General features: G+C 35.2%; 1 protein-coding gene across 1 annotated transcript; it reads right to left on the reverse strand.

The window, feature by feature from the left end:
- Nucleotides 1–17: 17 nt before the first annotated feature.
- Nucleotides 18–27,249, reverse strand: Apime-ASTA (allatostatin A). Its single transcript, XM_031982481.2, has 3 exons — nt 27,059–27,249; nt 2,866–3,144; nt 18–1,588 (listed from the first exon to the last, which is right to left on the reverse strand). The coding sequence occupies exons 2-3, from the start codon at nt 3,130–3,132 to the stop codon at nt 1,256–1,258; spliced, it is 600 nt and encodes a 199-aa protein (XP_031838341.1). The 5' UTR covers nt 3,133–3,144; nt 27,059–27,249; the 3' UTR covers nt 18–1,255.
- Between the last annotated feature and the right edge of the window lie 260 nt (nt 27,250–27,509).

Below are 27,509 nucleotides of genomic sequence, written 5' to 3' on the forward strand. Positions count from 1 at the left end.
AAATAATCTCTCGCAAATTCATTGATTTCTTTTCTGAAGAACATTTATTTGATAAAGTGTCAAACACAAGTTCAACATGGTTCTATAAAGAGGCTTGTACGACAGAAAGGCAGAGAAAATTCTGCTCCCGCTCACAATTAGACTTAAACGCTCAATGAATCTTAAATAATTAACTTATAGAAGACGAAATACTTGTTTGTCTGGATCACTGAACGACGATTCGATCGACTCATCGGAGATCAAGTAAGATGACTTTGCAATTGCATATTGACATTAATGACACGTTTATATTAATTTTCATTAACATTACGAATATATATATATATATTTTTTTATGGTTCTCGGGAGGTAACAGTTTTCGTAGAACTGGACACACGTTGAAAATTGTGATTTACGCGATACACTTCGCACGTGCAAGGTCGTTTCATAATTCGCTAATGAATACACTATGTTTAATCTACTAACTAATCATTTTTAATATTCTTACTATCTCTCCGTAACATCTGTTCCCAAATTTCCTCGGAATTCCGAACGAAGGATCCAATACAATATTGCAAATGTCCAGCACAAACCATTACACAAAAAGCTCGCGTATACTTCAACACAAATGAGACGCACATATTCCAAACTCAATGAACTCAACCCAAAGAGACCAACGAAAAGAGCACCTCGAAGCTCACATTCAAACTCAACATTCCAAAACGCATCTTTCGAAAACCATAAAATTCCAAGCACCAACCACCATTACAAACTGAACAAACACATCCAGGACAACAAAAATCAATGAAAAGTCGCTTAACGCGACTGCCACGAGAACCTTCAAACTTTCATTTCGCTTACTCCCTCGCAACAAAGCTAAAAAGAAACATTTACCTATCGCCAATTATCGCAATGCTTACGTCACACTGTTACCTACTAATCTACTAAACATTTTCCGCATCTTGGACAACTTAGGATTGTTCGTAAGTAATTCCGAAGCTCCGATCACCGACAACCGCCGCGGCAGCCAGCGCGACGCTCGAGTTTCGTCGAATCCATGGATCAAATCGAATTCTCATAGCCGCGAAGAAAGAGGAGAGAACGGAAAATCGGGGGGTATCAAGCGTTCAAACTTCAAAACGTGTCTTTATTGTTGCGCAATCGTTATATTTCGTCTGACAACAAAACTCTGCGACATCGAAGTAGAGCTACGTCGTGCGGCCGGGCCGGCCCGCGGGGTCAGCTTCATCCCCGACGAGGCTAGCTCGACGAGGTCCTATTCCAGCGAGTCCTCGTCGTCGTCGGACAACCTCTTCCCGAGCCCGAAATGGTATCTCTGGCTAAACAGGTCGTTGGGTCGTTTGCCGTTGCCGACGGGCTCGCCGGACGACGCCGCGTGCGCTGCCCTTTTGCCCAGGCCGAAGCTGTACGGCTGAACCGCCCGCTTGTCCTCGAACATGTCGTCCACGTTCTCCTGCGAGTGGAAAGCCAGCGGTACGTAATCCAGGTTCATCCTCATCGGATAGTCCGCGTTGTCGTTACGCTTGCCCAGGCCGAAGCTGTATTGCCTCGTGCGCTTTCCCAGCCCGAACGAGTATTGGCGTCCTCTCTGGAAGACAGTTTTACAGTGGTTACTATTATTATAGATAGTGAAAAGGTGGATCAGTAATCGAGAATTAGGAATAAATGTATGTATTTAACGCTAGGTTTACGGGCATTTGTTGTACACTTCATTCTATTGTTCCTAAAAGAATTGATGCTCGTTTATTTAGATTGTGGAAACTGGACAAGTTCTTACACTTTCCAATGAATATTCAACCAGATTGTAACATCAATAACTCCCTCTTACATATGATACATTAAATTATTAAACTGCTTCGCTAGAAATCCCTGTACCCACATCGAATCCCCAAGAAGCCAAATAGAACGCTGCATAAAATAAAATCGCGGCGCACGAATCTCGTTCCCAAGAAATCCGACAAATGGAAAATTCTCTTCCCCAATATATCCGAAAACCGAAACATAATGTAGTATCTAGAATTTTTAGCGTAGGTTAAGGTATTTTTAACCCTTTCCACTCGAGAGGTGACTGTCACCGCTTGATTTGATACAGCGAAACTATAAAATTGAATATTTAGTATTTTAAATGAAACTTTGTATTGCTATAGGGAATATTGAAATAAAATTACTTTAAATTAGTTTCAAACAGTGTCGTCTGTATCTCGACGAAAAATGTTAAATATTTCCAGTGAGAAACTTTCGAGTGCAAAGGGTTAAGAAGAGTGAATGTAAGAATGAGTGTGAGTGAAGGACAGGTGAAACGGTCGAGGGAAAGACAAGAAAGCTAAGGCTCATAAAGAAATATGTTTACGGTGTTTGTTGAATAGAACGCACGTGTCAGAATTGGTTTGAAAAATTTCGTTTTAATTGTAAATTGATCAATTGTAGATTAAAGTCCCGATAAATTATAGTCGAATTCGAAGTGAAGGTTATTCTTAATCAATTGTTATAGTTGACAGGAAATATAGACATAGAGTATGCCTAGAATTCCTCTGTTTATCTACTAAATTATTAACGTTGCAGTCGTGTTGGTTTTGTTTGTAACTTATTTGACTCGTTGCATAGATTATAAATTAGTCAATAGATTTTAGCGTCTAATGGTTATTTCTGCTAGTTTCTAATAATTAATGGGCGTTCAAATTTCATCGATGATTGTCTGTTTACAGATGAATTGTGATCATTGTTATTGAATTTTTATAAAGTATCTTCCGTGATCTGAAGTGTTTAATAATTTGTAAACAATATTCACGAGGTAAGAATAGGTAAGAATAGAATCGGCATTCTAGATGCAACGTGAAAAATCGATTTCCAATGTCTGGAACCCACCTTATCGTCGCTGTTATCAATCCAGCGTTTCCCAATTCCGAAGTTATAAACGGGTAGCCTTTTGTATTCGGAGACATAAGTGTACGCTCTCTTCGCCGGCAAAGGATCGTCGAAGCCCATGGAGTCTAGCGAATTGTAGTGTTGCAAATTCAAAGAAGACGACGGCGTCTCTTCCATCGCCGCAGCCGGTTTTCCGACGACGCCGACGACGCAGACGAAAGCGAAGCTGGACGTTAACAGGCCTGTTCTCGTCTTCATTCTGAACATTACTGCTTATTTCTAAACAGAAAAATCACTTTCTTAATAATCAATTTACATCATTTAAATTTAACATCCTAAAGCTTGATAGAAGCTCCAAAAAATGATTGAAAGTCTTCCCTTAAATTCTTTAAACTTCAAATACATGAATTTTTAATTTAAAATTTATATATTTCATATAAAAGATTTCCTATATTTAACATGTAATTACAAAGATTGTTATCAAAGCAAATGGTATTAATATTAATTTACCTAATCATTATACTTTTTATCTCACAGTCAATCTTGTCTCCGTTTCCTAACCTCAATTTCTGATCCGATCGTATCGATTGTATCTTTGTATCTTTGTTTTGTTTCAATTGTTCTGCATTGTTGCGTTCGATATCGCGATTATTATAATTACAATATTCAGTACGACAGCTGCAGCGTTAGAAACTCCCGGCAAACGTTATCAAAATGGCGACGATCTCTTTCCGCGCTTCGAATGAAGTTCCGAAGTTCGCGATGAAATAATGAACAGACACCGACGCTCGCTGGAAAATTGCTTTCCCTCCTATCTAAAGTGACGGAAGTTTGTCTTGCTTCGCTGCCAGTTCCCATAGAGTTCGCGAATCGTCAAAGTCACGAGAAATTAAACGGCAAAAATTGTGTATCGCGGACCGATCGACGCCCAGGAATTTAATGTAAAAGTTTCTGCTCACAAGAATTTCAAACTCCGGACGATCTTGTGTCTTCTTAAAGTCTCGCTGGATGTTCGATTTACTGGCATTGAGCTTATCGGATTTTTACAATGATTTATTAAGAAACTTTGTCCATTGAGACTGACTTCAGACTTTCCTTTCATTTAACATTCATCCTATTTTTCGTTCACTTTTAATCGCGACACACGAAGATCTTAACATTGTTAACCCTCACCACTCGAGATGGTTTTGTAATCTATCAGCAACTGCAACCAATTTTTATAGTATCTCCAGTGAAAATGAAAAATGCAATAACATTCCTTCCTTTTATTTTCCTTCTCAGTACAAAATTTGGATGTATGGAAAATCGAATAATTGTAGAGTAGTTTCTTTAAGATTCATTCAAATATTTAATATTATAACTGGTGCAATATCGGAACCTACAGAGTTCAAAGGGTTAATTAATAATTTACTGTAAAATTAAATATTGATAAAGCTGATCATTAGAGTTTATATCATCTCTTATGACTTCCGTATTTATTAAATGTAATACAAAATTTCTGCGAGCCCGATGCAGTGTTTTAAACTGATCAATATCGAATATATTTAATCCTTAATGATTGAAATATTAATGACGTCCGGTAAAACCAGTAATTAGAAGATACGTATTATTAAATCGAGCACGAACACTCGGAACTGTCGTTGAATATTAGAGATTCAGGATCGGTTTCAGAAAGAGGAGTACATAGGCGCGTGATTAAACGCTGATCTGTCGAGGAATCATCGAAATCGCGGTTGCTGCCTGTTGAATATTTGATGGGAACCACGGACCACCTGCGTCCTGTTCGGTTACATCGATTTACTGGGATTCGAGTGGTGGATCGAGCGTTGCGTGGATGGCAGCCAGTGACATTTAATCGAACAGGGTCAGTAGGAATGTTAATAATTCCAAGTGTCGCATGAAAGTTTCTTCGGAACTAATTTCTTTCGTTGAAAACTTTGAACATAAGTATTCACGCTAATATAAATTTAAACAACGTGTCAATAACCAGAGAAAAACATATATTTTAACCCTTTGCACTCGAGAGTCGCCTTTCAGTCGCCATTTGATTTGACCCAAGAAACTTGTAAAATTGAAAATTCAATATTAAATTTTATATAATGCATCAACACATGGAACATCGAAGTAAAATAGTTCTGCCACTTAATTTATGCGAGGTATTTCTTTCTGCTACTTGTAAAAAATATCATTCACATTTCATTAGAAAATGTAAATGACGCGTTTAGTAAACCTAGCGTTAAATATGAAAGTGAAACGATCTAAATAATCTTCAACATACTTTATTTATAAATAATGAACTGAAATGAAACTTTCGACACCTTTTGTATATAACTTTGTATATTTTGCTTTTGTAATATTCTGTATTGCTCTGCGTTTCAAAAATTGAAATACTAATGCAAGTGCAAACACAAGTTAACCCTTTGAACTCTGTATGCTCCAATATTGCACCAGTTATAATATTTTAATGAATCTTAAAGAAATTACCCTAAAATTATTCGATTTTCTGCACATCAAAATTTTGTACTAACAAGGAAAATAAAAGATCGAAGAAATGTTATAAAATTTCTAATTCTCGCTGGGAATACTATAAAAATTAGTTCCAGTTGCTGATAGATTACAAAACAACTTGGAGTGCTAAGGGTTAACTCGTGACCGGTCAACAACGTGTTAAGAAATGAAGATATATTCGATATTCGATTGACTTCATTAAAACTGTTCATATTTCAAAAATACGAGATCGAAATCGATCATATTTAATTTCGATTTCAGAATTTATACAATTCGAGGTTGCAGATGACCAATAATTAGCAGTTTAGAACATTTCGTAGACAATTACTTCTATTTATCCATTTATTCCATCGAAATGTCATTCCTCGCGTTTCGAAGAATATTCGACGCAATCACAGAATCGGTGAAATTTTCACTGGCAACACTGACCCGGACATTTCATTTCTCGCTGGATGCCTGCCAGATTAAATCATCCTGAATTTAAAGTGGTAATTCCGACGGAGAGAAGGCCAGCACAGAAAACGCACCTTCTCGTTCCGTTTAATTTTCGGAAGTTTCGATCGCCGCTACTAAAACTCCAAACATTTCAGAACATACCCCGACAATCCTAATTCCATCTCGGCAATTGCAGAACACAAAATAATCTATTCCCCAAAATTCTACTAAAAGCTTCCTCCATCAAACCATTCACAAATACAAATCATTACAAAAAATCTGGAATAGTTCTCAACCGAATTTCTGCGAAAAGTATAATAAAACCGAATGAATTACGTTCTGAACTTTCCTTTGCCAACTTTTCTTATTAACTCTTTGCGGACTCTGCTCTTTTTGTTGTATTTGGTAAACTATGTCGCGAACAAATGATTGAATTAGTCAAACAACAAGAGATCAGCACGCTGTTTCCTTTTTTCCTGTTAATTAAGCAATTGACTTATTATTTAGCTTAATCTGCTGAAAGTTTCGTATATTTCAAAGAATCTTCGTCCGCAAAGGATTAAATTATGTTGAATGTTTTCCAGAGAAAGATCCATAACCTAAATTACAAACGTTAATAGAGAATTATCTTTCAAATTATAATTATTCCTCTTTGTTCATCTGTTTCTTCGCGTAAACAGAAAGAAGTTTAATGGAAGTATAATATGACGCTTTTTTGACAAAACAATACGGTTTCCTTTCACCCTAATTGTGCCGCGTGTTTTTATAACGAATCATACCACGATGTGACTATCAGTCACTTATCAGAATAAAAAGAATAGTAAGGAATTACTATAGCTAATTTCAATTAAACTACAATTATTTCATTACATTTCTGTATTATAAACAATGTTTCCGAACGCGGCGATATCGAGCAAGTTCAACGTGCAATAATAATAATGCGATTCAACCAAATGATTTAACACTATATTTTTCCCATTTTGTGTATTTTGCTCTATGAAATCGTGCGGCGTTCAACGTGTTAATTCGCAGAACACGTAAAAAAATGGAGGAACTGTTGCGACGGTCGGAATCGAGCGTGGCAACAGGTGCCCCGGTCGCCAGGCGTCGCGTCGTCGGCGTCGGTGATTTATTTTTTAATTCCGCGCAGTCTCGTATTTTTATTTCGCAGCCAATATCAATCCGCGGTAACTTCGTTCCCGTTAATTTCAGTAAATCCAAGTTTGCGTCCGCTTTTCCGCCTCGTTCCCATCGGTCGACTTTCTTTTTATACGTGCCCCGCGGGAGCGTACTAGGATTATCAACGAAATTTCACGACTAATTGTAATGTGACAAATTCTGTTAACAGATATGATAAACATACAGTTGTTTCCGATATTTTCGATAACTTCGGTAAACGCGGAATTTCCGTACATTTCGTGTTTCGAACTCTTCAATAGAGGTTCTGAAAATTCTTGATAAATTATTTGTAGATATGAACACGCATATATACCAGAATAAGGTATATATTTTTCAAAGAAGTCTCGGTTAGGTTAAATTTTATATAATGTATTAATACATGGAACATCCAAATAAAATAGTTCTATCCCTTATTTTACGCAAGTTATTTCTTTATGTTAGTTGAAAAAAATATCATTGATATTTCATCAAGAAGCAATGAATATTTGTCGAGAAAAATATTCTCGAGTGTAATATAAAAATAATTCTATATTCTAATTAATAAAAATATTCTCATTGCGTACCGGGAACGAGAAATCTCGTTTTTATTTAAATCTATCGTTGTAATTTTGCGAACTATCACACCATTTAAAGAAATATTGAACTCTATTAGGACTGATTATTTGTTTAATACTTATGAAATAATAAGATATTCGAATATTTTTCATATATTGATACATCACGAACTTATAAGTTGATCTCATTGAGAAATCGGCCAGTTTCCTAAGAATTAACCGGTATGTGTCAACGGTTGAATTATTGGCAATGTGTCGTTATAGTTCTAATGACGATTACGTTATGCAATAATTATAGTCGCACTCGGTTTAAATTATATTGTCCAGCGAATGAACGTAATTAATAGTTATCTGCAATTTAACATAAACCGTCCTGCATATTTTAAACATGTAAATGTCAATTGTTTGTGTATAAATAATGATTATTATCTATTATTATTAATACATGCGTGTAGCTGGAATTCTGTGTTCACGTTTTGCATTTGTGTTTTATTTTAATTTCTGGTAAATTCGTCGTTCAAATGTTTGACAATTTATATTCTGCTTGCAAAATAAAAATCATTGCAGGCAGATCGGTATGAATTATTGGATGAGTAAGAGCGCATTTCCATCGTAGCCTCCGTCTTAAGCTTAAGACAAGATTAAGTGGAGCACTCTCGAAACTGCCTGAAGAGTTGCCACGGATTAAACAACTTTCCTCCGAGACTATTTTTCACGTAAGATTACAGCGGACGGTTCGAGCTTTTTAAAATAAAATTAAACTGCCTGGAGATTGATGGAATTTTCGGTTAATGACGGATAACCCCCGAACAGAATTAAAAGTTTTCTTCGTGTTTGAAAATGAGTAATATGATTCTATGTAGAATTTTATTCTTCTTTTATCTTCTACGTGATCTGAAGTATAGGCAATCAATCGTTCGAAGCTGCAGGTTTCGAGAACTTCTAAGGCGTCCTGGAATTACAATTCGAAACAGCTTCCGGTCTAATGGGAGATAGACCGGAGGTGAAAAACAATTGGAAAATCGTTGATTATTCTTCTTAAACGTATCACTTCCAGTATAAAAGTACTAATTTTCAAAATATAGAATATCACATTGAAGATATGCAAACTTTACTTAAAAATTTTAAATCTTAATTTCATTATATACTAATTAAACGTATCACTTGCTCCAGTCCAAAAGTACTAATTTTCAAAATATAGAATATCACATTGAAGATATGCAAATTTTACTTACAAATTTTTAATCTTTATTTCATTTAAATCCTAATTAAACGAGTCACTTCCTCCAGTACAAAAGTACTAATTTTCAAAATATAGAATATCACATTGAAGATATGTAAACTTTACTGAAAAGTTTTAAATCTTAACTTCATTTAGATACTAATTAAACGAATAACTTCCTCCAGTACAAAAGTACTAATGTTCAAAATATAGAATATTGAAGATATGCAAACTTTACTTTACAATTTTAAATCTTAACTTCATATTTAAATATCAATTAAACGAATCACTTCCTCCAGTACAAAAACACTAATTTTCAAAGTACAGAATATCACATTCAAAATATACAAGCTCCCTTTAAAAATTTCAACCTCCAACTTCCTATTTAAAGACATCACTTTTCACATCAATAAAATTTCATATACAGAAACGATGTTCTATAATATTTGACTTTTAAATAAATTTCCATGGAAAAATGAATCTCTCGATAAATACCATTTATTATATATTTATTAAAATGATTGTGCAAACGAAACGCCAAATAATCGTTCTCGATTCAACGGAATTGCTCACCGTGGATAAAAGACAAAAAAGAAAAGAATATTGAAAAAACAGTGTATATTCCTCGAAGCTGTACGAAAATGGCGGAACTTGACAGAGAATTAATGGGAAACAGTTTTTATTTGGCAGAATCCTTTGACATTCGTTGCTGGGAATTCCCTTTTATTTTTTCCGTTCGACCAACAACTCCAAACAATTTCCGCCTCCGTTCGCGACAAATGGCCGCACTTGTGACAGAGACATTCACGGTATCCCGCGTAACGAAGTGGATTATTACCGGTGTGTGCAGACGTATGCAAACAAGCGGCAACGAGGGGCCAGGGCGACGACGGATCGATACCGAAGAATTACAAAATATCGGGGCTAGGGGACGAGGGTTAATTCAATTATCGCCTCGGATATATTCATCTGCGGACGGAAATCTGGAACACTTCTTCGCGAATCGAAATTTTCCATTCGGTCGAGCGTTTCTTAACCGTTTCGATGCTAAACAACTTTTGTGGATATTTACCGAAAATGCGGAAGTGATTGTGTGTGTACAAAAAAATTAACAAGAGTAGTTATCTAATGAGATCACAAATATTGTGTTATTACAAAAAAGTATCGAAAAATAACATTCATTTAAATAAAGTTACTTCGATTTATTTCTTGAAAAATATAGTAAGAAAATTATAACTAATATAATTATTAACACAAGAAGAGCGCTCCTCAGCACTCAAATGGTTAATGTCTCGATAAACATGGACAACGTTTCCTTTGAAAATTGAAAATTGAAATTGATTCAATCATTGCTCCAATAGAGTTCCTTTATTTTTTACGCATATTAGTTTCTACGAAAATTTGAAATGTTAATTCGTATTGTTATTAATTTAATATTATTATTTAGGAGTATTATGCTTTGAATGATAAATGATAGAATAATATTGAATAATAAATAATCAGATTATTTTCTGAGTAATAATATTACAAAAATATTCACATGAAAATGAATTTTAAATAACTATATTATTCTATCGTTTATTATTCAAATCATAATACTCCTAAACAATAATGTTAAAATAATAACGATATGAAATGATAAATGATAGAATAATATTGAATAATAAATAATGAGATTATTCTCTGAGTAATAAACAACACAATAATATTACTATCCAAGATTTATTTTTATCTGAACATTTTATGCAATGTTGGAAATATTTTTGTCTCATAGATATTTACTCAAGAATATATAAAATTTGGATCTATTCATTTAGATCTATTTTCCAAAGATAAATTATTTTAGCTTATCCGAGGAATTCCTAATTTTTTTCTAGCGACGTATAAAGTTTATTGTTCCGAAGATCACGCGCGATAAAACACGCGACTTTTTTTCCGCGTGTCGCGTTCAATTTCCCGTCGGCCCACGGCTTCGCATTGTTCGACCGTATGAATGTGTTGCGCGTCGATTCTAGTCCAAATTGTTGATTCGTGTGCGTGTCAATGCGACGCGGAAGCTGGATAAAAAATAAATAATCAATTCATCACCTCTGTTCTACGATGATTAAGTCAGCTTCACAATTGACATTGCGATGGAACTACGACAGGATTTCCGTGTGCTTTCACGTGACAGGAACTTATTGTTAATTCATATAATTTATTAATCAGCAAACCGTGTACGGAGTTTCATTTAACCTAATAAAATTATACGATTAATTTTATATGATATCCCGAGTGTATGTGTATTCTTGTAACAATCAATGCATAATCTATTGTATTTTATATTGACACATTGCGTACCGGCTAATTTTCAGAAAACTGAATTGTGCGGATGGCAATTTTCACTGAGATCAACTTATATCACTATATATAGAGAAACTCAGTTATCATATTGTTATGTAATATATTTTAACACTAAGACTACCGAGCAGTTCAATTGACCTTTTAAAATTTCGTTATAGAAATTCCAAGAGTGCATTTGTTCAGACTTTAATTGATTTACAATTCAATTTGCGTAGTGCTAAATGAATTTTTAATAATTTCTCAGAGAAACATTTGTTACCTTCCTAATAATTGCAAAAGGAAGACATCATGGGTCAGTTGACGGGCCTGGTAGCCTTAATGTTAAATAGATCATCTATTCGAATTAAATTTTATATTTTTTTCAATGCTGTGGTAATTAGCGAAGTTGCATAGCTAAGTGTCTATATAAAAACGAGATTTCTCGTTACTGGTATGCAATGTGTTAATTGCCTTCTTTAATTTGTTGCATAAAATAAGTAAACGAAGAGGATTGTGTCTGCGTTTTTAGATTTATTCGAACGTTTGTATTCAGTAGAACTGAAGATTCTTCGATTAGAATCGATTGGAAATCGATTAGAAATTCCTGTAACAGTCAATGCATAATCTATTGTATTTTATATTAACTGCCTTTCTTAATTTGTTACATAAAATAAGTAGACGAAGAGGGTCGTGTCTGCGTTTTTACATTTATTGAAATGTTTGTATTCAGTAGAATTGAGGATTCTTAGATTAGAATCGATTGGAAATCGATTAGAAATTCGGATTGAAGTCTGGGAATTATTCAGAAATGATTCAGAAATGGTAACGTTACTACGAGTTAGATAAAGATGGACGGTACAAAACGGTGAAAGGTTATTCTACAGGAAGAAGTAAATTGAACGCGTAGAACATATTTTATACAGTGCCTCGTTCTCGAATATTCAAAGTACAACGCGAACAAAGCACGCGTGTTATTGAACAGGAATCCGCAGGTGTGTCTGATCACGACGCGCCGATTCTACTTTCCGGGGAAATGGACCATGCACGTCGAACATAACTTTGAAAGTTAATTACTTTGGAAACAAAGGATCTCGAATATTCTGTTCTACGTTCTTCATTTACTTTTCCATAGAGAACAATTCTCTATACTTTTGAACCGTCGATTACGAAGAATAATGACGCCATATGAAAAAATAGTTCAAAAAAGAATTAGATGAGAATCTCGTTCAGCATACACGTGTTTCAACTAAACTTTACGTAAATAATTTCATTGTTTATTCTTGTTTAAATTTCTATCTAGTCTGTTCAACAAATTCACAAGTATTGCAGATCACGATAATGTTCGAGGAATTAAACGGTCACTCAACCTGGTTTTATCGGAAACAATTTTGCCACATGTTTCTTATCTAAAAGTAAATACTCTCAACCCTTCCCTTTTAACACTCATCATCATTAATGACCGGAAAACCAACTTGACAATAAAAGCATTATTACGTCATTGCCATTCAGACCCACTTTCCAAATCGCCCGGCCATTTTTCCAGATTATCAAAAATCCTGGCAACAAGGAAATGGCGAGCTATTTATCTTTGAACACCTACTGCTCTAGTTTCCCTCGTATACATTCTCTATACAGGGTGTCCAAATAATACATTACAACTAAATATTCCTATCATTTTCTACACTAATTATTTATTCACTTCACCACGATGTTATGCACTAAATTTAATTTTTCTTTGTTTACTTCATTATATAGTGCTCTAGTTTCATATACATTCTCTATACAGTGTGTCCAACCAATACATTACAACTGAATATTCCTATCATTTTCCACTACTCAAATATTATCTATTCACTTCACCAAAATACTGTGCACTTTTTATTTCTATTTATTTACTCATTACCCACAATACATTTATTTAATTTTCATTTACTCATTGCACCATAACATAGCGCGTAAAAATTAATTTATTTATTCCATCGCAATGTATCTCTCTCCGAGCGAAACAATTGTACTCAACATGAAGAACAGCAAAATTATCGTATCCCGAGAGTCAGTGAGACACCCGGTACACGTGGTTCAACGCGAGCACGACCGTTTCTCGATGGCAGCGGTAAATCATGCGAATTGGGGACGATTCGCGAAATCTGCGAGCGGAAGTGCGCCTAGAAAAAGAGAGGATTCCTTGGGAAAGGACGTGTTGCACAGTTTCTCGAGTGTCTATGATCTACGTGGCCGGAAATGGGATTAACGCGACTCTCCGACCGAGCCGGACACACAGCGCGCCCCGGGGCTAGGCCATCGGCGATTCGCTAATTAAATTTTCAGCTGCCTCTTACTTTCCCCACGGCCGCCGGCCCTGTTAACGGACGTCAACGTGTCTGTTGCTTCTCCGGCGAATGGGATCGAAGTTTCTTTTCCCGGCGAGACGCTGCGTTTGCGATGGATATTTACGCTATCGGTGCAAAAATGCCGCGGGAAACGGAAGTGTTCGAAGGTGGATCTCTGTTGATGGCCTTTCAATTTAGCATTGAATGGTACTTCTGTCTGCGCCGAAGGAAATGAGGAAGGAACACTGTATAAAAATACTACTAGTAGTGTAATACTAATAATAGTATAATATACTATAGTATACTATTATTATTATATAATAATATACTATAATATACTATATTGAAGTATTATCAGTATTGTATACTATATTGTACTATTATTAGCATTAGTATTATACTAGTAATATTTTTGTAGTGTTCCTTTCTGATTTCCTTTGGTACAGATAGAAGTACCATTTAATGGTAACATGTAGATAACTGTTATTTTAATCTTTTGCGAAATATTTGCGCAATAGTCGAATAAACATTCAATGAACATAGATGAATAGTAAATGGCAGAGAATAGGCAACAATCTTTACAATTTTGAAAACTTTAACACGTTGACTGAGGATTATAGAGTAAAATAGAGTAAAATACAGTAAATCTCACCGCATTAGGTAGCATTATTTACAATATAGAATTCTGTTCAAATAATCATCGTTCAATCAGCTATAGTAACTCGATTTGATTGAGGTTCAATAATTCAAACTATTCAAAATAATCTTACTATTTAAAGATCACTAAGAATACTAAAGTCATGGTTGATTCTTATTAAAACTAATCGATCTAATTACAAGGAATTCCGATTGTCCGTATGAACCTTATAAACCGTATAAGAAGTGAACAGCTACAAGTCAACAGGTAACAATTCCGATCGTGACTAATTCGTTAATCGAATTACACGACGCCCAAGTTTGCCAATGAGAGACGGACAGAATTCGAGAAGGGGCGATTTTAATAAGTCGCGCGCGGCCACGGCCCCACTCAAGAAACGGTTAGCGTGACGTGACTGTTATCATCATCGATCTTATCGACAGTCAGTGTACCGGTAGCCACACTCCGCAGCCCGGAAATGAGATTAACGTCACTTCTCGATATTCCTCCCACGGGAGAATGGAGACCTGCCCCGGCCGGTGTGAAATTAAACCTCGTTAAGCCAACGTAACCCTGCCCATGTTAGCGCCCCTTACGACGCTCTCCTAAGTTTCGATGCAACTATGTTTGTCCAATCGACAACACGCGAACTGTGTCATCGATTTTTCGGGAATACACACTAATTTCGAACTAATCATTTAACACTGGAACCACCGAATTAGTCGAAATCACTTATTCCTTCATTTTTTCTTTTGCGATTATTGGAGAGGTATCTCTTGAGAAATTACTAAAGAAGTTGATTAACAGGTTGAATGCTATGGGGGTCACCGGTGACCTTCGATCGAATGGAATTACTATAGTTCATTCAATAAAACGACGATTATTTGAAAATATTCCTATATGATGATGCAATAATAATAATGCAACTCAATCGAATGATTTAATATCATGTTTCTTCCATTTTGTATATTTTGCTGTAAATAGTGCGGCACGTGTTAATTAATACGTGAAATTTAAAATAATTCGGATCTTAATAAGTACACGTTTGTAATTTTTATATGACATTTTCGAAAGTCAGTTTAAATGCTCGGTAGTTCTAGTGTTAATAATTACCTGATACAGAGAAATTGTAAAATATTCGATATATATTATATGTTTTAATTAGATATGAAATATTAAGTTAAAATAATTCTGTCCATCCTTCGCGCATCATTTCTATTTAATGGGGTCGATAGTTTAACCTTTAGCACTCTAGATTGTTTTATATTCTATCAGCAACTGCAACTAATTTTTATTATTCCTAGCGAAAATTGCAAATGCTATAAAATTTCTTCGATCTTTTATTTTCCTTAGCACAAAATTTGGATGTACGTAAAATCGAATAATTTTAGGGTAGTTTCTTTGATTCATTCAAATATTTAATATTATAACTGTTGCACTATTGGAGCCCACAGAGTTCAAAGGGTTAATTAGAAAATAATAAATATACGAAGCGAAAAAACATTCAAGTGCAAAGGATTAATACGCGTCATTTACTCCATATCTAATATCGAGGATCGACAGTTCAATTAGAGAATAATAAATACATGAAGCGAAAAAACATTCAAATGCAAACGATTAATACGCGTCGTTTACTCCATATTCCTCGCGACAGAAGTGATCCGCGTAACTGACTGTTAGGTTATGCCTATTACCTATCTAAAATATTGTTATTCTCAATATCAATGCTTCCTTTCAACGATATTCCACTGGAATCGCAGACAAGCTTACTCTAAAAAATCATAAAATTTAACGGCCCTCGCTAACGACCGCATAAAACCGGTATGAAACTTAAATGGCCGTCGGATTATGAGTGAATATCGAATTACCGTTCGCAAGATGGTGTACGAAAGTTTTCTATCGATATTGCATGGGAATGTATTTTGAAAATTAACTCAGAACCGAGCTCGCCTCGGATTCAACGTGGGAGGATGGACGTTCTAGGAGATAGAGTAACGAGATCGGTATCGTTTTCGTGGAGGTTGCCACGGGTATAAGACGACCCGATTATTGGAAATGTCTCGTGACGCGTGAAATTCGTGGATTGACGTTCCGCGAACGGGGAACAGGCGACGCGGCAACGGGACATTGCAATTTTTATGAGTCATCACGCCCCGAGTATTGTCCCGGTTCTCGCAGCGTCGTTCACCGCCGCGATGTCTCGATCTTATTGTCGGCGTAAACTTTAATACCGATATCTTAAATCATCGATCCGTTCGCCGACGTTCGCCGACAGCGAACAGTTTAATTCACGTTTAAGCGAGAAAAATGAGTTGTTCGGTCGTAGTGATAGATGACTTTCTGTCGTGGATCGAAAGTGACGAATAGTTGAGAATTTTTCGAGTTACTTTTTTTTTAGTGGAAGAACGGATGCTTGTTTTTTTTATGGAATTGTGTTTGTTTGGTTTTATTAATATTGCGGTTAGAAATTAGTTGAAGCTGTTTTAAGAAACTTTGACTGTGACTATTGAGTTCTGTAAATTGCTGATGAATAATGTGTCTAGGATTATTCAGAAGGAACAAATATTTAGTCATTAAGAATCTCAAAGACTATGCAAATCAAAAACGTGAAGTGAAAACCAAGCAAAACCTTAAAGACTAAACGTCAGCAAGAAAGTGAAACTTAACAAAACCTTTAAAGCGGACGCATTACTACCAAAAGCCCCAAAGACCGCCATTAGAAACAACAACTGAAAACTAAACAGAGTTTCCAAATGACCAAGCAACTTATCAAAAATCCCAAAGACCAAACATCAAAACCCCATTACGATCGCTAAAAACCCCAAAAGCTACCATTAGAAACAACACAGCGCCCTAACCGATCTCACCACCTCTTTATTAAAAATTCCAAAGATAAAACGTAAGAACACATAATATTCAGATCACAGTAGCGTCTGATTAGCCCAGTTTCAGATTTCATCCCCGCAAAATAACACGGGAGCAGTAATGGGCCGTGTTATGCGCGCGCGAGTCCCGGGTTATGGCGGCAAAAAGTACGGTAATAACGACGCTCTAATAACCTCGCCTGATCCAGCGTGTTCCCCGTCTTCCACCTTCTGTCTTTTGTTCTTTCCTCATTCTCGCTGCCGCGTTCGCCAGTCTTTTCGGGCATGGCCGGCGAAACGGGCCGAGCACACGCGCGCCGCGGCGGCCATTACACGCTCCTCGCCGCCTATTCCCTGCTAATTTCGCGGCCCCAATTTCTCGTACACGCGACTCGAATTGCACACCCTATATCCCGTTCGCCGCGGGATTTATCGCAGGCGTTTAGGCGTCCCGAGTGCCATTCCCTCGTATCAACCCCATAAGTAATTAGAATTGTCCTTTATTTATGGTCATCCGGCATCAACACCTACTCGATTTCCCTCGCTCTGGTTTTTTCCCCTTGGAATGCTTACGGGTGACTGTATTTCAGGTTGTGATAGCAGAGATTTTTATGATTCGGTTCTGAAAAGGTTCGAAAAGTTGAAACAAAGCGAGTTATTATAATTTATATACTAGTGTATTTCAGTTTGTGATAGCAGAGATTTTTATTATTGCTGTTTCAACTTTTCGAATCTTTTCAGAATCGAATTATAAAAATCTCTGCTAAAAAACTGAAATACAGTAGTATATAAATTATAAGTCGCTTTGTTTCAACTTTTCGAATCTTTTCAGAACCGAATTATAAAAATCTCTGCTAAAAAACTGAAATACAGTAGTATATAAATTATAAGTCGCTTTGTTTCAACTTTCCGAACGTTTTCAGAACCGAATTATAAAAATCTCTACTATCATAAACTGAAGTACAGTGATATATAAATTATAATAAGTCGCATTGTTTCAACTTTCTGAACGTTTTCAGAACCGAATTACAAAAATCTCTGCTATCGCAACCTAAAATACAGTAATATATAAATTATAATAGATTGCTTCGTTTCAACTTCCTGAACGTTTTCAGAACTGAATCATAAAAATCTCTGCTAACAAACTGAAGTATAGTAATATACAAATTATAATAAATTGCATCAACTCTTCGGTTCTGCTTTCCAATGATTACATTAAGTAGATTTCTAAGTAATTAGAGTTTGTCTGTATTTACTAGTTATTTATTGAGACCTGTTGGTTCGTTTCATTTCGTTTTCTTTTGATTTTTCGCCTTTGAATGTAAAGTATATTTTGTGATACCGTTGTAATCGTTAAACTAAAACTAAAAACAGTTTATTTTGATCTTTGAAGTTTATTGAAAATCGAGGAAACAAAGTTTTATGCGTTTTTTAAAGATCTGAATTTCGTTGAGAAAATTTTGTGAATCTGGAACCTGAACGAATTTCGTACACGTTGGTTGTATAGTGTTGTATTGATATAAATTTTCCGCGTGTCACGACCCTCGAGCACCTTAATTTATCTAGGAACCTTGTATTTGCGTCTCGATGATGTGTTTGAACAGTTTGTCAGTAGAACTCGATGGCTTAATCGTAATTTCTGTTAGTCCTTTGGAGGATCAGGGTACACGGAAGTCGAAGATAAGAAAATCGAACCTGATCGATCCGAATTAAGTTCCCTTGTATCGAATAAGCACAAATAACCTTTCCCCTTCTATTATTGGCTCACGTGAATGTAAACACACCTCATTTATTGTAGAAATTCAACGCATTATACCTGAACAACTCTGTCGACTCGTATTATATTGACTCGTACTACTGTAGTCTACGCTATCTCCATTATTTTCATTTTCCAATATCAAATATAACCTACAAAACTAAATACCATTGCTTTAATTAATATATATTATTAACCCTTAGCACACTCCAGGTTGTTTTGTAATCTACCAGCAACTGCAACTAATTTTTATAGTATAGTAAGTTGTTCAAAACCATAACTTCAACAACATATTTCCAAATTGCCAATAGTTTAAAGAATAATTTCCAGAATCGTCAGAATATTGATGCTATTTGTAGAAAAATATTTTAACAATATTTTAACACGTTCGCTACCAGCGTCACATCTTAATAATATATCGTTATTAGAAATGATAAACTACATTATGTTGTAGAATGGGTATTGTGTGTAGAGATAGTTAACCCTTAGCACTCCAGGTTGTTTTGTAATCTATCAGCAATTGCAACTAATTTGTACAGTATTCCTAGCGAAAATTATAAATATTATAACATTTCTTCGATCTTTTATTTTCCTTACTACGAAATTTGGATATGTGGAAAATCGAATAATTTTAGGGTAGTTTCTTTGATTCATTAAAATATTTAATATTATAACTAGTGCGATATTGGAGCCTACAGAGTTCAAAGGGTTAACTCTTATCGGACGCTAGCTTTGTACAAATGATTCCTCCTCCTGATAGTTGTCCTCAGCGAATACGTGAAAAATATTCAATATTTATAAGCTTTCAATATACATTCTTTTATCCGGAGCATCGAAATTGCAAGAACAATTGCAATAAAAAGGTCGATGTTAGATGAAAGTATTTAATAACATAAGTAGCTAGATAATAGTGTAATACGACTACTGATATCAAATCATTAATAATTATTTTCAATACCATTCTACTTTGTTATTAAAAAATAAGTATTATTAAATGAAACGCTGGAAATTCTCGTGGCAGTCAACGTGTTAAGGGTTAAATCATTTGATTGAACTACCTTATTATTATTGCATATTCATCGAGCTGAATGTCATCTCATTAGGTAACATTATTCGCAATATAGAATTGTTTTCAAATAATCATCGTTTCACCGAACGAACTATAGTTATTCGGTTTGCTTGTGGGTCACCCGTGACCCCATAACATTCAACGCATTCGCAGAAAATTCGGTTGACGTGCGTGGAGAATATTTGATCGCGGTTAACGATTTTCGATGCAATTAAAATTTCCCGCCTCCGCATGCGGATTCGCTTGTATTACTGCCACAAGATAGAGAGAACTTCTATTTTGAAGGAAAAGAATACAAATTGTTTAATAAACGAGAAATTTCAGTTCCTTTCGTTGACAAAGATTTCTATATAATTATAATTTATATATTACCTACATTTTTGGTGATAAAATATAAGATATTATTTAAGAATATTTCTTATTTTAGTCATTGTAGGCATAATTATTGTGTTTAAATATTTTTGTGGAATATTGTACAAGGATTCTCATGATTGATTTATCTATTACCTAAATTTTTGGTGATAAAATATAAGATATTATTTAAGAATTTTTCTTATTTTAGTCTTTGTAGGTGTGATTATTGCGTTTGAATATTTTTGTGGAATATTGTAATAGGATTCTCATAATTGGAGTTAGCGAAGGCAGTAGTACAAGTCAACGACTGAAGACAGTGAAAGTTTATATATTTGTTCCTCATGTTACGTGAATTAACCCTTTGAACTCTGTAGGCTCCAATATTGCACTAGTTGTAATATTAAATATTTGAATGAATCAAAGAAACTACCTTAAATTATTCGATTTTCCACGCATCCAAATTTTGTGCTAACAAGGAAAATAAAAGATCGAAGAAATGTTATAATATTTCTAATTTTCGCTAGGAATACTATAAAAATTAGTGGCAGTTGCTGATAGAATACAAAACAACCTAGAGTGCTAAGGGTTAATATTATATTTCTCCGTTTTGTATGGTTTGTTCCATGAAATCGCGTGGCATTTGTTAATATTTCGTGTATTTTGATAGCGTCGAGTAAGCAACGAAAATTTCACGTTCAACTGTCGCTCGATTATTTACTTTCAATCGAACGGAGGAATGCAGGAAGAAAGAGCAACGCGACCAGAAGGTTGCAACGGAGTTTTTCGATGAATCGAAACTTCCAATATCAATTCTCGATGACACTTGCCAAAGAAAACGTTTGAATCCTCTGTGAGAACATTCTGGACGCAATCGTGAATGAATTTCTGTTTTAAAATTCAGTCGGCAATGGAAGAGAAATATTTTTATTAAATTTTCGACAAATAACTTGGAACATTGAATTTTTAGTTTATGATTAAAAGTATTTTATTGTTATTTAACTGTCAGTCGATGGAAACTGTAGTAATAGAGAAAGAATTAATTGATTAAATATGAATTAAATGTCAATCAGTGCTAATCGGTATAATTTGTATTAGAAATGGTATCGTTAACGAGGTAATCAACAGAATGAATTAATATCAACGAAGTATTTTTTCTACTATTTTTCGAAGAATAATTTAATATTAACAAAGTTTCTTACTCCGCATTTTACTAACAAAAATGCACGACTCTCGCGCTATTTTGTTTCTAGAAGTACGAACAAAATGGCGAGTGCAAACAAGTCCAACCGAGTGCACTTGTCCAACTATAGAGAAATATTTTACGTAACTTCCGGCGAGCTCGAAAACGTTAACGAATAAAAAAGGAACGTGAACTTTGAAAAACACAGAACGAAGTGATAAAAAGGAAGACTTAAACGATGCGGGTTACTGAATTTGTTCGTCGAAGACACGGAAGAATATCGAACAATGATCGTTACCTATTTACTTTGCGGTATCGTGTCAAACTTCGGAAAATTTTACGGAAAATCTAGCATATGAAAATCCCATTCTTTTTACCAAAACAAAAATTGAATCTTACAAATACTGAAAAATATTAAAAATGAAATCTTAACAAATACCGGGAAATATTGAAAATTAAATCTTACAAAATATTGAGAAACATTAAAAATGAAAGCTTACAAAATATTGAAAACATTAAAAATGAAATCTTAACAAATACCGGGAAATATTAAATATTAAATCTTACAAAATATCGAGAAACATTAAAAATGAAAGCTTATAAAACATTGAAGAGTATTAAAAATTAAACCCTAACAAATACCGGGAAATATTGAAAATTAAATCTTACAAAATATCGAGAAACATTAGAAAGAAAAGCTTACAAAACATTGAAAAATATTAAGAATGAAATCGTAACAAATACCGAGAAATATTAAAAATTAAATCTTACAAAATATCGAGAAACGTTAAAAATGAAAGCATACAAAATATTCAAAAATATTAAAAACTAAATCTGAAAAAATATTTCAAAATATTAAAAATATCGAAAAACATTAAGAATTAAATATTAAAAGGTATTAAAAAATAATACAGCAATCCTAGGAAAAGTTTTCTCTTTTCCCATCGAATTTAAACAACTAAAATAGTGTTATCCATCGCAGTTGTCAAAGATGTAACAGTCCTCAGAGTCTTCAGACGTTTCAACCTCACTTTCTCGAAAGTAACGTGTAATTCATCTTCACAATCGAATTCCTGCATTGTTTGCCGAATCCCTACCGAACGGGAAAATTTCGTCGAACAATTTAACTACATCGCGGCAGACATTCCCCTCAAAGCCATTCATCAATTCTGGCTAAGAAGCGAATCTCTTTCTATTAATTAAGCAAATTAATGGCTCGCCATGGAGGGAAGCCAGTCAGTGTATAGTTCAGCGAAATTCGTTCTTGGTTAGAGAAATTTCGAATTACCACCGTGAACAGGTTGTCTTTCATGGAACAACAGTACACGTACAGATTAGGTTTCAAGGAAGTGACTCCCCGAACTAAATGAAAATTGAATTATTTCGGAGCTCGGTTAATTAACTATAGTATTCCTTTCTGAGAATCCGAGACGCCATTGTCTCGTTCATTGAAACTCCGTGCCTTTTTGTATTAATCTACTCTTCAATGCACAACTACACAATGAAATAATCGTATTAAATCAACGTTTTAATGTGGAATAAAGATTAATTGGATTTTTAATGAGATGTATGTTTAATTAAAAGATTGATTTGATCATTAGAGACGTGTGTGAATGCAGATAATTGTTTCCTTTTAATTTAAACGGTGTATTAGAATAAATGAAATTTTTTAATCGTGCTTTTTTTGTGAAAGATTTATTTTGTAATTCTGGAATTTATATAGAATTGTCGTTCTCCAAGGATTTGTTCGATTATTAACACTAGAACTACAGAGCAATTAATACGATTAATATGCAATTCCCATAAAAATTGTAACAATAGATTATTTCCAGTGTCTTCAGACATTCATTACAGTATGCAAATGAAGCTATTTATTTTCAAAATCACTTCGAATATTCAATGCTTCGAAGGTATCAATAATTGCTAAACAAGAAAATCGAAACCAGTCATTTTGACTGGTACGTAGTTCTAGTGTTAAGGAAGCTGAAGAAATGATCCTATTCATTGAAAAGTAGAAAACTCTTTAAAGAAGCCAACGAGGATACCGAGAATAAGCGATATTAAAACTGTCGTAAATTAATTAACGAGGGCAGTTAGCAGCTTTTTTATCTGCGTGGGCCTGAATGCGATCACCTGTTGCTTGAAGAAGTAAGTGGCGAACAATGAGGAACGCGGTTCGCTCGAAAATGCTACAATCATTAACCTTCAGAATTCCTGGTAACGATCAATTAACGATAATTCAGAAAATTACGAAAAATTTTGTGATCTCTCTCGAAGTTTCTGATATTAAAATATTCCTAACAAAATACGAACGATTTCTTAGGATAATACAAAAATCGAAAGGATTCTCAAGTTTCAATTGTGAATTATTTAATTACTAATTAATATCCTTAGTTACTGTTTTCTTTTGCAAGATTTGTATTGCTCGAGCTTCACAGAAGTGGCAAGCGTTCAGCTTAGGATTATCAAGTTCTAAGTCTCGAGTCTCGAGTAGACTAGGCTTTCTAAACTGTCCCGGACAATTGAATAATTATCCCGCGTTGTCAGATATCAGACATTCGAGAAGCCTCGGCGTTCAATAAACAATGTATCCGCCGTTTGTGCACGTGCTCCATTTTCCAGGGTTATTCAGAAACGAGATTCCCCGATTGTTTCGCGCAGTACGAAGATGTTACCATTCAACCGCAAACTTAAACCTTGAAACAATGGCACTGCTCCATTAAAATCTTCCTGCCACGGTGAAATGAAATCAACGCGCGTGTCGGGCTCGCTGCGAGGATCAGTAATGATGATCTTCAGTTTTTCACATTTACAAGCTATTAGAAAACATATCATCCGCCATTAGATAAATATCTTTCCTTTGATAATCCAAATTTGTTATTTGTATTGCAATGGAAACATTCCTTCTAGACAGGTTTCAATTCTTTTACTAATTCTTCAATTCTTCAATTCCACATTTTAAACAAATTTAATATATTTTTTATATTTCAAGAAATTATGCAATGAATAATCTTCCAGTAATAGCATTGAAGGAAATAAAATTAAAAATAATCTAACCTTATAAGAAATTGATTGAGCAGTTGATAGGATTGATTCTAATATAGAATAATTAATTAATTGGTTTTTTTTCACATTTACAAGCTATTAGAAAACATGTCTTCCACCATTAGATAAATATCTTCCCTCTGATAATCCAAGTTCGTTATTTGCATTGCAGTGGAAACAGTTCTAGACTTTTGCCAATTCTTCAACGTTATATTTTAAACGAATTTAATATATTCCTGATATATCAAAAAATTATGCAATGAATAATCTTCCAGTAATAACATCGAAGAAAATAAAATTAAAAATAATCTAACCTCATAAGAAAATAATTGAGCAGTTGATACGATTGATTCTAATATAGAATAATTAGAAATTCAACCTCCTAACAATACCGGATAAACATTTAAACTAACAGTTCAGTAATTTCTACTTTTTGTGTATTTAATTGTCTTTGCGTTAAGCAAAAAGTCTCGATTTTTATGAATAACGTCGAGAGTTCGAGACGTGCATTTATTTTTCAAGTGAATTTCTGAAATTTAACACATTGCGTACCGGCTAATATTCAGGAAACTGAATTGTGATGGCAATTTTCACTGAGGTCAACTTATATCACTATACATAGAAAACTCAGATATCATATTGTTATGTAATATATTTTAACACTAAACTACCGAGCAATTCAATTGACCTTTTAAAATTTCGTTATAGAAATTCCAAGAGTGCATCTGTTCAGACTTTAATTGATTTATAGTTCAATTTGCGTAGTGCTAAATGAATCTTTAATAATTTCTCAGAGAAACATTTGTTACCTTTCTAATAATTGCAAAAAGAAGACATCATGGTTCATTTGACAGGTCTGGTAGTTTTAGTGTTTAATAGATAATCAATTCGAATGAAATTTTATATTTCTTCAATGCTGTGGTAATTAGCAAAGTTGCATGTGTCTTTATATAAAAACGAGATTTCTCGTTACCGGTACGCAACGCGTTAAGAAATTAGTTTCTAAGATCTAAATGAACGGATCACAATTTTTCGAAGAACAAAGAACACAAACTGTACAATTTTTTGAGAAATGAATTGTGTGGATTGCAATTTTCAGTGAGGTCAACTTCTATCACTATGCATAGAAAAACTCAGATATAATATTGTTATGTAATATATTTTAAATAGATAATTAATTCGAATTAAATTTTAGTGTTTTTATAAAAACGAGATTTCTCGTTACCGGTGTTAATATACCATTTTACTCCGTACCAAAGTTAATTCGAAATCTTTCTAACGCTGTCGCAGCTGCTAACAGCTGGAACATCCGTTTCACCAAACAATTCTGCTTATCCTCCAAAACATCACGCGAACAGTATTTCTAATCAACACTGCTCTATCCCCAACACACCCTGCAACGGAAACAATACTAATTTCACGATCCACACGCAAGAAACCAAAACCCTCGAATTCCCATATGTTCGTCGCCCGCACAACCTACAACAATCCAATTCCCAACCACGTCCCCTTACAAAACAGACTAACCACATATTCCGCACAATCTGCCGACAACTCAACAAACGATCCACCCCATAAACCCCAAAACAAAATCAACGATTTCGAACCCTTAACACTAGATTTATGTTCATTCTACAGTTTATTCTATTATTCCCAGAAACGTTTAAAAATTAGAAACCATGGTCACATAAATCAATGAAAATGAACTCAAACATTTACCAAATGTTTATAAAATCCAATACGCCTCAAATCGACTCGTTCCGTAAATCTCCCATTAAACCCCCAAAAACTCAAGGAACCCCGTTTACCATTAACCCTTCGCACTCCAAAAATTTGTCACTAGAAATATTCAATTTATTTTTACGAGATATAGATGACATTTTTTTAAACTAACTGAACGAGGAACCTATTTACAAAATAACAGGAACAATGGTATTTTGTTACTCAATAATTAACACATTGCGCACCGGCTAATTTTCCGAGAACCGAATCGTGCGGATGGCAATTTTTACTGAGGTCAGCTTACATCACAATACATAGAAAAACTCAACTATCGTATTGTTATATAATACATTCCAAATATACAATCAATTCGAATCAAATTTCATATTTTCTTCAACAATCTGGTAATTAGCGAAGTTCCACAGCTAAGTGTCTATAAAACCGAGATTTCTCATTACCGGTATGCAATGCGAAGAAATTACTTTCCAAGATCTAAACGAACGAATCACAATTTCTCGAAGAATAGAACAAACTGTAAATATCAGTGAATCTAGCATTAAAACTAAAAATATTCTTCATCTGTTCATAACGAACACGGTAGTACGAAATGAATCTACATCCCTCATTTCCCTACGAATGTGCACATTGTAATAGAAACTTCGAAAGAAACTACCGAGATACTCAAATTTTACAATTTCGATGCACCAATGAATGACTAAGCGTCACCCTCGGAGTGCAAAGGGTTTAAACTACCAGCTGCAAACCCCATGCATCACAGCGCATACAACAGGTGTCCTACAGTTAGCCACTGTTAATCACTGTTCACCAAACAAAAAGAACCACCTAGCCACTGTAACCTCCTAAAAACCCCATGTACGAGTCTAAGATGTACCGGGTGGTACTTAACCGATCGTGGAACCAAAGGAGCTCGTTTCACCGAACAGTCATCCGAGTGTCATCAATCCGGTGTAAAAATGCGGTCGTCGGGTGGATTTTCGCGAAATGGAGCGGCTCACCTGTTGCTGGAAAACCGACGGGCCGCGTTTCGTTGCACCCGGTGGACTCGGTACGCCGGTGGTTGTTGCTCGGCTCGCTGCTGATCCTCTCACGTGACTCGCAGCTGAAGGAGCGTTAGGGTTGACTGGTCGACGCCGGGCGCCGCGACTTTGCTGTCTACGCGGGAATGGCGATCGGGGCATCGCGACGCCACCCTTTATACGTGTGTGACCCGACGCTGTTTGCGGACGGTCCCCCTGTGTGCGTGCGTACCACGCAATCCCCCCGCCCGTCCCGGCCGTTCCCGGCCGTTCCCGTCGCTCTCCGGAGCACGGGGCGAAGCGAGCGAGCAAGCGACGCGAGTCTTCGGCAACCCTTTTGCGCATACGCGCGATCATCCGCGATGGGCATTCAATTCTCTTGGACGCGACGCACCGGTGCCGCGCTTCGGAACGCGGACCGAGCCTTGAC

The sequence above is a fragment of the Nomia melanderi genome, chromosome 1 (genome assembly GCF_051020985.1).
Source record: "Nomia melanderi isolate GNS246 chromosome 1, iyNomMela1, whole genome shotgun sequence".
NCBI lineage: Eukaryota > Metazoa > Arthropoda > Insecta > Hymenoptera > Halictidae > Nomia > Nomia melanderi.

Coding starts and splice junctions, on each gene's coding strand:
- Apime-ASTA (XM_031982481.2), bottom strand. CDS start 3,132: ATGTTCAGAATGAAGACGAGAACAGGCCTGTTAACGTCCAGCTTCGCT. Junction 1,589..2,865: donor TTGATAACAGCGACGATAAG/GTGGGTTCCAGA, acceptor ACTGTCTTCCAG/AGAGGACGCCAATACTCGTT.